General features: G+C 37.5%; 1 protein-coding gene across 1 annotated transcript in view; it reads right to left on the reverse strand.

Moving 5' to 3' along the window:
• The window catches only part of CNTNAP2 (contactin associated protein 2), a gene marked incomplete at both ends in the record, with an annotated part of 2,009,686 nt that overhangs the window by 1,123,447 nt on the left and 871,120 nt on the right, over positions 1 to 15,119 (reverse strand). The window contains one exon of the mRNA XM_082661728.1: positions 1,383 to 1,586. Coding sequence (XP_082517854.1) covers positions 1,383 to 1,586 — 204 coding nt within the window. The remainder of the gene's footprint in view (positions 1 to 1,382; positions 1,587 to 15,119) is intronic.

Consider the following 15,119-nt stretch of genomic DNA (forward strand, 5'->3'; position numbering starts at 1 on the left):
ACAATGTTGCCAAACAGTGACCTCAGTTTTCTGTCTTCTTAAGTGACGTTTTAGGCGAATTTGACACAGTAGACCACAGTAGACCACCTCTTGTCCTTCCCGGGTCTCTGTGATGCCACATACTAGTATTTCCTCCTATCCACTGTCCACTTCTTCTCAGTCTCCATGTAGTATCTTCTCCTGTTAATCTCATACATGCAACTCCCTAGTTGAAATCTCAACTTTGATGCCTAATAAGCAACTAAAATGCACCATATCCAAACAGATCTCTAGACTTCCTCTGTTGGAAAAAACTAATACTTCTCTATTAGAAGAAACTCTGTGGAGAAAATAAAGCTTTCTGTATTTCTGAAAATGGTGCTAATGTCCATTTGGAACTCAAGCCATACCCTAGGAATTATCCCTTATACATTATCTTTCTTTCTTACTCCATATCCAAATCATTACAAATGATACTGAATTTACCACCAGAATCATCTCCCAAGTGGATCAATTTCTCTACATCTCCACTGATAGCCACCTTCTGCAAGCAGTGCTCTCACTGTAGCAAGCAGTGTTGTCTCTCACTGTCTCTCACTGTACCAGACTCTCATGTTGATGCAAGTGTTTTCTCTTACAGAAGTCTCAGTACTTAAAAAAAATAAGATCATGATGCTAGGGTTTAAAGCCTACTAATAGCTTCCCATTCTTAAAATAATATCTAAACCTTTTACCATGCCCTAAAGAACACTACAGTATTTCAACAATCCTCAATGTTTGGATTTCATCTTTTATCCTATTTACTCATTACAAATACCCACACCAGCCTTTTCCTGTTCCTTGAGCATGTCAGGTCTTAGTCTTTCGTGATTCCCTCCTCTCAATTAACCTTCTCTCAGATATTTTTAGGGCTTGTTTTTGTCATCACTGAAATCTCAGCATGAATATCTTCTCAGGGAGGACCTTCTTCACTACATATTCTAATGTTGACCCATCTTGCCTATGCAATATCCTTTATATATTAACCTATTTAATTGATTTCACACTCCTCATCATTATTTGAAGTCATTTCTTTGGATTTAGTTGTTTTATAAAAATAGTAATAGATAATATAGTGTCTGATGCCCCCACTGTGTCATAAACTTCATGAACTCAAAGAACTCCATTTTCTTCACCCCTGTATCCTAGATGCTCGTATAGTACCTGCAGAGTACAGGTGTTTAATACATATTTTTGAATGAATAAGTATATCAATATATATCAACCACTATGAATTAAAACTGGATTGACAATATAATGTGAACTCCTTTTGCAATTTACATTTTAAGGATTAAAGACCATTAGCATTTAACTAACGGGAAGACTAATAAATGAAAAGAATGGTGCCAAAAGTCAGGACATACCTAGGTTTAAACTGAAGACCAGCTTGGCTTTTTTCAGTTCCAAAGTAATATAATCCCCTTGCTGTCCTTCCCCGTGCAAGATTACCCCTTCACTTTCGGAGGTTTTAAATTTCAAAGCAATGACATCTTTCAGTGTTTTCATCTTCTTGTTTCTGAATCTATATGGTAACACAACATGACCATCAAAGTTGATAACATCAGCCCCTAAAAGAAGAAATAAATAATATGTTAGTTTAATTATTGTATGTTGTCATCCAGTGTGAAGTATATCTTCTTTCAGTGAGTGTCTACACAGAATAAATGAGAAAAAAGTGTTTTTTTCCTGAAAACTCTTTAGCCCTGGGTTCTTGTTCTATTTCTTATTTTGGTTGATTGTGTGTCCTGAAGTGGATTTTATGGGAAGTACTTATAAAGAATGATCACAGAAACCTTTATCAATGTAACTTGTAATACTAATAACATAAATTCCATCAATGACTTTACACGCGTCAAATTTTTAACTTAGAAGTTTGGAGTTTACTTGAAAAAAGTAAAATTTTTAATCCCTGAGATATTATGAGATTTTATTATTTTCCTTCTTAAATGAGGCTGAGTGTTTATGATTTCAAATATATATCAATATTTTGCCCACAAATTTTATTTTCCATGACATAACAATGAAGGATCTTGGAATGCAGGGTTTAGGGTATACTCATTTTTCCAATGGTTTTTATATTCTACTACAGTTTCACTTAACTTTATGGTAGTGCCTAGATATAGTGAAGTGAACTTTAAGAAGCTTTTACCATTTGCTTCTAGGGCTCGTGTCTGTCTCAAATTCCTTGTTAGCCCCTTGCCTTTGGAATGGAGAATTGGGTTGCCCATGTTTTCGACTACACTAAACAAAGACATCCTCACCCATATATAATTAGAAGAACAAGTATCTAGCCTATACTGGGATAAGAGTAGTTCTAATTTTATTTTAGGGAATTTCATTGAAAACATGAAATATAAACTTTTTTAGAAATGTGAACAATTTTTTCACGACGCTCAGAAACAAGGGATGGTGGGCAATAGTTTAATAATTGCTACTTATTCACACCAGAAATAGAAAATGAGATGATTTTATTTATTACACACTGTTGGTTAGTGGGTTGCCAACCCATGGAATGGGTCAACGATGAACTGTAATCATTCAGATCAAATTTTAAGTACAAATAGAAGCTTAGTTACCATAATTAGATCTTTATCATTGAAACTACTTTTAGCTCTTAATATTAAATTGTAGAGAATCTAGACAAATTGGACAGTTCTAATTATCTTAGAATTATAAGCCAGGATGAAGCTGCCTCTCAGTTTGGGGTAAGGTCTTGCCAAAGAATCCACAGGGAGACACTGGAGAAAAATAATAGCAAGTTTAAAGCCTGTCAGAGAAATATCTTCTCATTACATGTCCTAGTTCTCTGGCACTGGTTTACTTCAATCAGCATGGGGAATACTTTGGATCCCGGTAACAGTAACGATAGCACGCTACATCATGGCAGCCTAGGCAGAGGAGCAGAGCTACCGTAGGTATATTCACCCTTCTGTGCAGTACCGGCAGCATATTCACTCTTTCTGTGCAGTGCTTGCCAGTATAAGTTTTGCTTTTAACTAATTCTATAAAGTGAATTGATATGAATACAGTTATTTCAAATATTGCTTAGAATATCTCTAACTTTTCCCTTCAAATCATCAATAGATTTTGAATATTTAAAAATATCCTACCGCCGCAAACATTTATGTTTTTAAATAATAGTTCAGAGAATTGTTACATTCTAAAAAGTTCACAAAGAAAAATATAACTTGGAATTTTGTTTTAATTCTTAGAGTCAATAATTTACTATAAGACTTTGTATAATCATAAAAATTTTCTTAATCAACAGAATTCTGTTCTGAGAGTGTGAATCACAGAGGTTTATTTACTATGGAGGAAAAAAAGCAGCCATTAAATTTTGGCTTCTGCTAACACTGCCAAGCCAATTCGATTTTAGCTTAATCATCTATACTGTCACAACTGAATTCCAATTGCAATATCTTTATCATTTGTGATGAGAGATAAAACTGAGGAAACGTGGAATCTGATTATTGGATCCCAGATTGAATTTATAATCCAGCAGCTGGTTGAAATGACTTTTTGTCTTGAAAAGTGTATAAACAAAAAGTCAGAAGGAGGGAGTAAATTCTGAATTCCAGAAAGTAATTTTGCAGTCAATTTCATATCAACAACAGTCATTTTATATACCTTCAATATACATTAATTGACAAAAAATATTCCCCATTCATCTCTTAGGAAGTAAATGTTCCTGGAGCTTAGACAGAGGAAAGAATTCACCCCTCTCCCGTTTCCTCCTAACTCAAAATCAGGTCCAGGTACAGAATAGTGACTTATGCAAATGTTGATGCCTTTCTTCCTTACTTTTAGGGCAATGAAATAAGTGACAAGAAGGATGGTCATCATTTAGACAGTCCTAGGACGTTAAAAAAAAAAAAAACACAAGGAATGTTTTTCATGAGGACCAAACCTCATTTTACAAATAGTAAGTGGTCAGTGGTCGGTTGAGAAACTAATAAAAATGCTCTGCAAGCCAGATCACTCATCACAAAATCCAAACTGTTCTTCTAGGAATGGGTTAAATGCTTGCACAATATTAGCATGTGGATGTGAACTCAGAGTTGGCTTTGAAATTACAAAATTCCTAGAAATAATCTATCATATATAATTTATACATAAGCACGCACCATAAGAGAGTCTGGGATATTGTAAAATCCATCAGAGTTTAGTTCCATTTCCTACAAAATACATTACAATTTCATTTGACATCTAATAGTATGTTGTGCTTATTTTGGGACAAGCCATATTTTTTCCCCTATTACCCTGATTGCTTTTTCCCCTATTACCCTGATTGCTTTTCACTCCCTAGAACAAAGTTTTCTATGCAGTGATTAAATATGTGTGGTTGAACTGTTTAAGCAATCTGAACAACAATATGGCTAGTCAAAAAGTGAATGCGAAATCACAGTGCTTCCATGATTTTGTTTCTAACAATAACTCAGAGAGCTGGTAACGTGCCCAATTCATCAAATCGTCACAGCAGAGAAGGCTTTTATTTTAAAACATTTCATTGTTACTTAGTCTTTACTGTCTGAATTTGGAGATACTCAGATGAGATAGTTTGGAAAATTGTTTATCATCTAAGATTTTATTATTTTAAAAAAGTACCTTTGCTAATTTTTACTACAAATGTAATATATGTTTATTGTTAAAAAGAAATGAACAATACAGAAATATAGAATGTAGAATGTAAATCCCCAAGACAAGAGATCACCAGTCTTAATGGGTAACCAGTGTTGATGGTGTGTCATTCTAGATTTTATGCATCTATCTCTCTATCTAATGTATGGAATAATGCAAGAAACTATACATTATTACATATACGTGTGTGTGTGTAAACAGAGAGAGAGAGGAAGGGAAAGAGAAAGGAGAATGTCATTTCATTTAATTGTGGTTCAAAATGTATAATAATTGCTTGAGCTTTGGGCAATCTATTTATAATGTGGGGAAATTGTAGGGTTTAGCAAATTAGTATGTTTTATTGACTTTCGTGCAGCAAGGCACTTACATAAAGTAAGAGTGTATATAATTAGAAATGTAATTTATGCTATTTGAAAAAATTAAAAATGTATTTGAATATAGCACCACAACATAAACAACTTTTGATTTCTTGTTTTCTCATAAATGTTTCATTTTCATATAGAAAATTGAGAATAATAGGAAGATTTAAAGAAGAAAATTAAAAGGACATAATTCTATTTTCATGAAATAACCACTGATAACTTACATTTCTGATTATTTTAATTTGTATATATGTAATGTATGTACATAGATACACAGAAGGATCATACTCTATATAGTTTTGTTACTAAACACTAGTTTGTTTTTTTTTCAATCTCATATATTGTTTTTCCCAAAACAGGATTTTAATTAGCTAAAAATATACCATCATTTGGATGTCCAGTTTCTTCAATAAGAATCTATTTTGCAGTTTTCTTTTTAATTAACTTTTTATTTTGGAATAATTTTTGATTTAGTGAAAAGTTGCAAAGATAGTACAGTGAGTTCCCACACACCCTCCACCCAGTTTCTTCTAATGTTAACATTTTACATAACTGGTACATTTGTCTAATCTAAGACATAACTTAGGTATAACACTGTTCACTGAAATACAGACTATGTTTGGATTTTACCAGTTTTCACAAATGTTTTTGTTTGTTTGCTTTTCCTATTCCAGGATCCAGTCCAGGATCTCACATTGCATTTCATCATCATGTTTCCTTAGTTTCCTTCAACTCCTTGAATCTGTGATGTTTTCTCAGTCTGTCTTTCATAACTTTGACACTTTAGAAGAGTACCGGTCAGGTATTTTGTAGAATCCTTCTCATCCTGGCTTGGTCTGAAGTTTTCTTATGACTAGACTGGTGGAGTTTGGGGAAAAAACCACTGAGTTGGGGTGTCCTCAGCACTTCCTATCAGGGGAGGCACGATTTCAACATGACTTTCCACTTGTGATAGTGGTCAAGGTGATGTCTGCTGAGTTTCTTCACTGTCAGGTTACTATTTTTCCTTTTCCGTACTTTATTCTGTGGAAGTGAGTCACCAAGTCCAGCCCATGTTTAAGGTAAGGGGAATTAAGTTCTACCTCCTGGAGGGGGAGTATCTACATATACTATTTAGAATTCTTCTGTAAAGATTTCTTCTATTTATTCATTCATTCAATCATTTATTTATATAATTATGGGATTGTGCATGTTTATTTATTCGTTGAGTTTAATTCAATACTTATCTTATTCAAATTTTTCCAGCTTTAGCCATTGGGAGCTCTTTCAGGTTGGCTCCTGTGTCTCTTTGGTAGGTTGTGGCCCCTGCTGCTTCCTCTTCCCCCTCCCTCTTTTCCCCCTCCCTCTCCCTCCCCTCCCCTCCCCTCCCCTCCCCCTCCCCCTTTCCCTCCCCCTCCTCCACTCCCCTTCCCCTTCCTCCCCTCCCCCTTCCCCCTCCTCCTCTCCCCCTTCCCCTTCCTCTTTTCCCCCTCCTCCCCTCCCCCTTCCCCTCCCTCTTTTCCCCCTCCTCCCATCCCCCTTCCCCTCCTCCCCTCCCCCTTCCCTCTTTTCCCCCTCTTGCCCTCCCCCTTCCCCTCCTCCCCCTTTCCCCCTCCTCCCCTCCCCCTTCCCCCTCCCTCTTTTCCCCTCCTCCCCTCCCCTTCCCCCTCCTCCCCCTCCCCCTCCTCCCCTCCCCCTTCCCCCTCCTCCTCTCCCCCTTCCCCCTCCCTCTTTTCCTCTCCTCCCCTCCCCCTTTCCCCTCCTCCCCCTCCCCCTCCTCCTCTCCCCCTTCCTCCTCCCTCTTTTCCTCTCCGCCCATCCCCCTTCCCCTCCTCCCCTCCCCCTTCCTCTTTTCCCCCTTCTCCCCTCCCCCTTTTCCCCTCCTCCCCTCCCCTTCCCTCTCCTCCTCTCCCCCTTCCCCCTACCTCTTTCCCCCTCCCCTCCCCCTTCCCCCTCCTCCTCTCCCCCTTCCCCCTCCCTTTTCCCCCTTCTCCCCTCCCCCTTTTCCCCTCCTCCCCCTCCCCTTCCCCCTCCTCCCATCCTCCTTCCCCCTCTTCCCCTCCCCCTTCCCCTTTCTCAAGCCTCCCTCTCCTCTTCCTAGTCCTCCTCATCCTCTTCCTTTTTCCTCTTTCTCTTCTCTCTTTCTGTCACTATATGATGCCCTAAGCTTATCTTGCACTTTTCCTGCCCCAGACCTAGAATCAGCCATTTTCCCAAGGAACCCCCATTTCTTTTATTGTACAATGGCCCTGAGAAGCTTGCAGGCTTTTTATTTTTTCACTTTGCACACAATAAATTTTCTACAAATATAGTTATCATCTATATGATCTATTCTTCCACAAAATAAGTAAATTATTCAGAAAAAAAGGACAAAAACTTATAAAATGTTTCTTAGTTATCTATTTCATAAGGATTTGCAAGGATTTTGAAGCTCTTTTCATGTTAATCAAATGTTTTTGCATAAACAGTGACTTTTAAAAGCAATAATGATAATTGCTAATATGTGTTTAAGTGATTACTGATTACTCCTTAAATAAATTTGATTATTAATATTTAAGTGGTAATGCATAAGCCCTAATATTTTTAACTAATTTTGTTTTATTTTCATGAAATTAATATGTACTCACTGTAAAAAATTTATGTTAAGAAAGCAAAAACATAATCAATTTAAATTAGTTACAATCACGCCACATAGATATCAAAATACTTTTTGTACGTCTGTCTAAGGAATTTGTGGTTTTCTACAAATACCAACATTTTCTACAAATCCAAACATTTCTATTGATATAATGAGCATTCTTGTAGTGAGATTCTTGAGCACTGGAACAATTATTTTCTGACTTTAAATTTCTAAAGTGTTTAATTAAAGCATTTGAATTGCTTAAAGATCAGTAGAGATGTATGTTAACGAGGTAGTATGAAATCTAACATTATGTAATTTATATAAATACCCAAGTTACTTTCAAGAGTGAAATATATCTCTGAAACTAAAGTTGAAAAATACTACAAGGTGCCATTTGCTTAGTTTTGCAAATTTTTACATAGATGCACATCTATGTATTGTTTCTCTTTTTTTTTAATGTCAGATGTCAATATTCTAGATATGTCTATCTAGACCTTTCTTTACAAAATAGCACGTCTGCCATCTTCATCTCTAGCTACTTACTCACTGGTCTTCTTCTTCATAGCATTTATCTCTACCTACTACCTGATATATTGATGGGCTCATGAATTTACAGCATGCCTCCACCTCCAAGAATGTATATGCACCAGAGACTTTATTTTGCTCCACCCCTGAAGCTCAGTACTACAACAGCGGGTAAGTCAATATTCGTTAAGTATTTGTTGAATGATTGCTTGTTGTCATGCACACTCAAAGCACTGGATTAAAGTAGAATAAACTTCTTTAAACTTTTTCTTTAAAAATCTGAATCACTAGATTGGAAGAAATTTCAAGAATCACTCTGATCCACCCTTGGTGCCACAGCTACTAATATAACCAAAGTTTCAATTGTTAGAGAAAAAGAATGGTAATTTCGTGTTACTTTTTTTGTGGTGGGGGGAAAAATTCATGCTATTATTATTAATTGACTCAGTGTTATTTAATTGACAGACATTAACTCTAGTGGAGCCGAGTCCATTTCATCTCCTCTGCAGACTGTTTCTGATTAATCACCTTCTTCTAACCCACTGCCCTTTCCTTTCAATATATCTGTGGTTTAAATGTAAATAGGCAGTTTAAATAGATTCTAAAATGTCAATAACAGCTAATTTAGAATAGCAGCAGCAAAAGAGCCATCTTCAAATCCTTTAAAATATAATGTAGAGACAGACTTTAAAAAATCACTTTTACTTTGGGAAAAATAAAATAAAAACCATAAAGGCTCTTTCATAAAGGCCATCATCTCACATTTTATGCAATATTTCTCCTTAAAATGTGTTGCTTTGCCCTTAAGAGCTTCATAACTCATGGTAGGACAAGAACAATCACATCAGAGAAGTCTGATTTCATTTATCCACAACACTGGGACTCCAGTACCCAGTTGCCTGAAAGACTGATCCACATGGACCTTCCACAGGCATATCTAACTCTACCTGCCCAACACATTAAGTCTTTCTCTGGGTCTTACTGCTCCTGTTCTTATATCCATTATCCAGTCACTTAAGACAGAGCTCTGGGCCTTTCCTTAGCTCCTCCCTTTCTCATGCACCTATGTTCCGTCAGTTCCAAGTCCAGTGAAATTTAGCATGTCCGTGTTTTTCAAACACATCGCTGACTTTTTATATGCACTGCCACCAGGCTCCCATCACCTCACATACTGTCTATTGCATTAACATTGTGAATGAGCAACTCCCACCCTCCGGTCTTATTCCCCTTAAATTTATCCTCCACACTGAAGCTAGTAAGATCTTTCTGAAATAAACTCTTTTACTGAAAAACTTTCCAGTGTGGCCTGCAAGACCCTCAGTGATAGAGCTCCTGCCTTCCTGACACCCTCACATTTTAGCACCAACTTTTTCCTTAAGTGCTGCTGACGGTAAAACCAACTAAATCCCTTGATAATTTCACCTAGCGCCTTTCCTTGCGGTAAGCTCACTTCCTTCAATGAACAGCTATTTAAAAAAATCTAGTTTAAGTTTAGGCATCCTCCAAGCTTCAGATAAAGCTCACCTACTAGAAAGGTTTCCTTGTGTGAAACAGCCCTCACCTATTGCTCCACAGCACCCTTGGATACTTTTATTGTATCCCTTCTCATCTTATATTAAAATTATCTCTTTATGGGTCAGATTTCCTCTGGAGCTTTAAACTTTCCTAAGGTACAGTAGACTCCGGTTTGTTCCACTTTGTATTTCTCACACAATAAACATCTCTTAAACTGATTTAAACATAATTGGTATTTGAGCAGTGTGCACCCCAATGTTCATTGCAACACTGTTTACAATAGCCAAGCTATGGAAACAACCTAAATGTCTATCGACAGATGGATGGATAAAGAAGATGTGGTACATACGTAGAGCGGAATACTACTCAGCCATAAAAAAGAATGAAATGATGCCACTTGTAGCAACATGGACCTAAAAATTATCATACTAAGTAAGCCAGAGAAAGACAAATATCATATGATATCCCTTATATGTAGAATCTAAAAAAATGATACAAATGAACTTATTTACAAAACAGAAAGAGACTCACAGACTTAGAAAACAAACTTATGGTTACCAAAGGGGAGAAACAGGGGAGGGATAAATTAGGAGGCTGGGATTAACATAGACACACTACTATATATAAAAAATAGATAACCAACAAGGACCTACTGTATAGCACAGGAAACTATACTCAATGTCTTGTAATAACCTGTAAGGCAAAAGAATCTGAAAAGGAATATATATATTACTGAATCACTATGCTGTACACCTGAAACTAACATGATATTCTAAATCAACTATACTGCAATTAAAAAAATTAAAAAAAATAATTGGTATTTGAGACAACATGGCAAAAGGGGCATTCCTCTGTTCTCATTTTCCTTCAAAACCATACCTGGTGCAAGCAGTTTTCTCTCCAAGAGTACAGACTTACACATGTTTTAATGACAGGCATTTATATAAATATTACAGGTCTTCCCTGGTGGTGCAGTGGTTAAGAATCTGCCTGCCAATGCAGGGGACACGGGTTTGAGCCCTGGTCCAGGAAGATCCCACATGCCGTGGAGCAACTAAGCCCATGCGCCACAACTACTGAGCGTGCGCTCTAGAGCCTGCGAGCCGCAACTACTGAGTCCGTGTGCTGCAACTACTGAAGCCCACACGTCTAGAGCCCATGCTCCACAACAATAGAAGTCACCACAACCAGAAGCCTGTGCACCACAAGGAAGCGTAGCCCCGGCTCACGGCAACTAGAGAAAACCCACGTGCAGCAACGAAGACCCAACGTAGCCAAAAATAAATGAATAAAATAAATTTATAAAAAAAAATATTACAACTGTGTGTTTCTGATATGATACTTTAAAACTTGAAATGCTTTCATTACACTCATACTGGAGTTATTTTTTAATAAGTCAGAAATGAAAACATTTAACTGTAGTATGAGTTGAAATACAAAATATATCTTTTCCTTTTAATTTAATGCATTTAAGGGAAATAGTCATTCATTCACACACACACAGACACACACACACAGACACACAAAGACACACACACACACACAGGACATCAGAAAATCAGAGTGCTCCACTTGTGAACAGGGTTATTGCTCTAATACATCTAATAATACAGACATAATAAGCAATTTCTGAAAATTAGCGCTAAAAATTAGCATAAAATCTATTGTAGGAAATCCATGTGGAAGCTGTTTTTATTTATTTTTGTAAATCGAAAAGTCAAGCAAATTAGACTTGCCATCTCTGTGATAATATTACTGTTTACTGAAAATAGCTCTACAGCTTTTCACCATATACAATCTATTTCTCTGCTAAGGAGACTCTCTAGAATTACAAGCCCTAAGTAAATATCTCACAGATGAGGAAAGGAACCAGACATCAAGAAATCCCCCAGAATGTCTTTTAATATAAATTATTCTTAACATTTATTTCAGATTTTCTGTATCATTACTCAGTTAAACTTACTTCTACTTCTAGTTCCACTGAAAACATTATTGTCAGTGTTGGACCCAAATTTCAACACTGTATTGGCTAAGGGATGGCAGGTTGATTTAGGGACTTGTTTTGGGGCATTGTTTTCATGGTAATTTATACAATACTGAGGAAAAGATAAACTATCCAGATAAGTAAAAGGGGAATGGTGGAAGGGGTGTCAACACCCCAGCAATTTCTCCAAGCTACCACAGCTGGCTCCCACCTTCCCCTCGGTATTAACCACATCTTCCATTTTCTGTACTTTGATGTGTTGACATGTGGGGCCTTGCTGACCCTGGGGGGACTGCCCCTCCCAGGGTGAGCCAGTTCCTGCAAACACACTCTCCAAATACAAACCAACCAATCAACACTTCACAACCCAGCTACCTCCTCTCTCTGGTTGTCACACTCCAGGCCACTATCCATCTGCCCTAATCACCCCAGGCTCAAGTACCAAACAACAAGGGAAGCCCCTGTGCCCCAAAGCCTCTGAGATAATTCAAACTAGCCAACCCTAAACCTGCTTACTCAGCCTCATCCATTCCTTCCTGTGGAAAACACAATAAAGGCTCTTTCCTGCCCTCCCCCTTCTCCTCTGGCCTCCCCATGCCCCCACGGCAGATGTGCCCTCCCCTCTCGGGAACTGTTAGTAATAACCTACCTTTTCAATGGCAGCTGTTTCCTGATATGTTGGCCTTATTATACCTCAAATAATCTATATTCTGAAATATTTTCTACAGTAAATTCCCTTATTATATCTTAGAAATGAAAAAAATTTTAAATTTAGTCAAACAAGGAAAAAATCTTAAAATTACTGGCAAGACTTATTCCATAGATCTGAAAAAAACTGAATCTAAGAAATCATTTTGAAATGTCTGATATCAACTAGCATTCATCAAAATATCTTCTACATCCATATCAGTGCACCAAGAAAGTGGGGCAATGGAGCTAAAGAGGTGATTTTTAAGAAAGAACTAATAGATGAACTCCCCTGTTAAAAGAGAATTAAGATTAAGAAAAATCCAGACAGATTGGGGAAGAGCATATGCGGTTGCCTTAAAGAGCTCAGTAGTTCGGCCTGACTTTAATACATAAGGGTCGTGAATCCTGGCAGGGTTAGAATTGGAAGATGAAGGATCTACTGCTTCATATGGAAGATCTTGGTCTAAGTGTGAAAAGATGATGCCCTGAGGGGAAGGCGCAGGACCAGATCTACATCTTGGGAAGATAACGCCTGTGTCGATGTGGCAGAACACGTGCAGAGGCAGAAAGAGCAAAGACCTCCCTCAAAGCAGATAACCATCTGATCGTGTTGATAAAGGTTATACAAAGCCAGAATGCAGAAGATAACTATGTCATTAAAGAACGCAAAGCTGGGGCTTCCCTGGTGGCACAGTGGTTGAGAATCTGCCTGCCAATGCAGGGGACATGGGTTCGAGCCCTGGTCTGGGAAGATCCCACATGCTGCGGAGCAACTAGGCCCGTGAGCCACAACTACTGAGCCTGCGCGTCTGGAGCCTGTGCTCCGCAACAAGAGAGGCCGCGATAGTGAGAGGCCCGTGCACCGCGATGAAGAGTGGTCCCCACTTGCCACAACTAGAGAAAGCCCTCGCACAGAAACGAAGACCCAACACAGCCATAAATAAATAAATAAATAAAATAATAATAAAAAAAAGAACGCAAAACTTTCTGATGATGCATCGTTGCTACCCAGGATTTCAAAGCAGTTAAGGCTTCTACGGTGATTGAAGAATTTCAGATGAATACTTACTATCATGGTTTTCTCCAAAGATACGACAAATCCAATATCATAAAAGTATTAGGAATTTTAGTGGAATTGAAACTACCCTAAAAACAAAACCAAAATGTCAAAAATTCTTCTTTGAAATATGTTAAATGTTTGGATTCACTTATTTGTACCACCTTACTTTTTAGATGGAATCTCAGAGGTCTGCCATCTTTAGCTATCACACATTTTAATGCTCTATCTCATTCAATTCCATGTCTTAAAAAATTCACAATAATCTAAAAATGTAAAATCAGCATTTTTCCAAACAGCAGATACTTCCCCAACAACTCCTACAAAGTTTCCTGGACAAGTAACAATATGTAATAGTAAAAACTATCATTTTTATTTATTTTACTCTTTGTACTTTCCTGAAAGCCAAATGAATTGGTGCAAATGATTTGCACTTACTTGCAAGAAAGTGGGACATATAGAATGTCTTGAGTTCATGCACAGGATGTAGTACATTACAGCTTCATTTTATTTTTGGTTTGATTTCACATACCTTTGGGTGAATCTTTTATCTCAACCATAAAACAGGATTAATAAAGCTCAGAATGTACACATGTTGTGACATAATGTGTTCTTTCTGCTCCTCTACAGCAGCGGGGTCCTGTCTGATAAAATACTAAATGGTACTCTGAGACCCCGCCATCAACACACCTCAGTGACTCAGGCATTGGAGGGAATCTGATTCACTGGGAACACGGGTGCCGCCCATTACTTCCTGACACCCGCACGCCCACTGAGGCCCTGGTGAGCAGGCTGAATTAATTCATTTCCGTAAATGAGCAAAGTTCCCAGCACTTGTGCAGAGAATCAGCCCTGACAGGGGCTAAAATAATTGGAAGCTCCTGAAATTAGGAACTTCACTGGTCAGAGGGAACAAGCAGTTCATACAAATCAGTGATGCTAGCTTGTTGAAAAACCACGGAGCTCCACTGATCTGTGTACGATTTTCTGACTTTTGATAGAAATACGGGTAACAGAGACAATATTCTCCTTGATTCAAACTCAACAGGGAAAAGATGCTAAATTAATGTCTAAGAAGCTTGGTCTGGCTAGTGGAAAAACAATAGGGAGTATTTGGGATGTACTATGGGCATAAGGGAGGTAGTCCCTCTTCACCTGTAGCAAACTGAAGCTATGCAGCAATTCTGGTGTTATTCAAGCATTCAATTTTCTAGAAAACTCAGAAATCCAACATTTTAATGAAATCTCCTCTGCTTTAGCAGACGCTGCGACTAGTACTCTACAGATAGTTTTTTTGGCCACACATCACTTTAAACTTGAATACTGTCAAAATATAAGACTAAGTAGATCATAATAAGACTGAACAATTAATCTTCCACGATACCATAATTTACCTGTGAATTACTGCAGTATGTATCAGCAAGAAATTTTATTTCTTAAAAAGCAAATTCCTTAGAAAATAAGTCAGTGCTAAACAGAGAGTGAATGGTTAAAAAAAAACCCTAATTTTAATGGTAAAATAGGATACAAAGATATACCACTCTATGCTACCATAAAACTACAGGCAAATATTACACTAAACATTGGAAGGAAGGAAGGAAGAAGGAAATGAGGAAAGGAGGGAGGGAGGGAGAAAACAAAATAAATCTGAGCTTCATTCACTGAGATTTTGGACTTAAGACTCTATCTTAAAAGGAAATATATATATATAAATATTTAAAAGTATTA

Source organism: Grampus griseus (assembly GCF_964374135.1).
Source record: "Grampus griseus genome assembly, chromosome: 9".
NCBI lineage: Eukaryota > Metazoa > Chordata > Mammalia > Artiodactyla > Delphinidae > Grampus > Grampus griseus.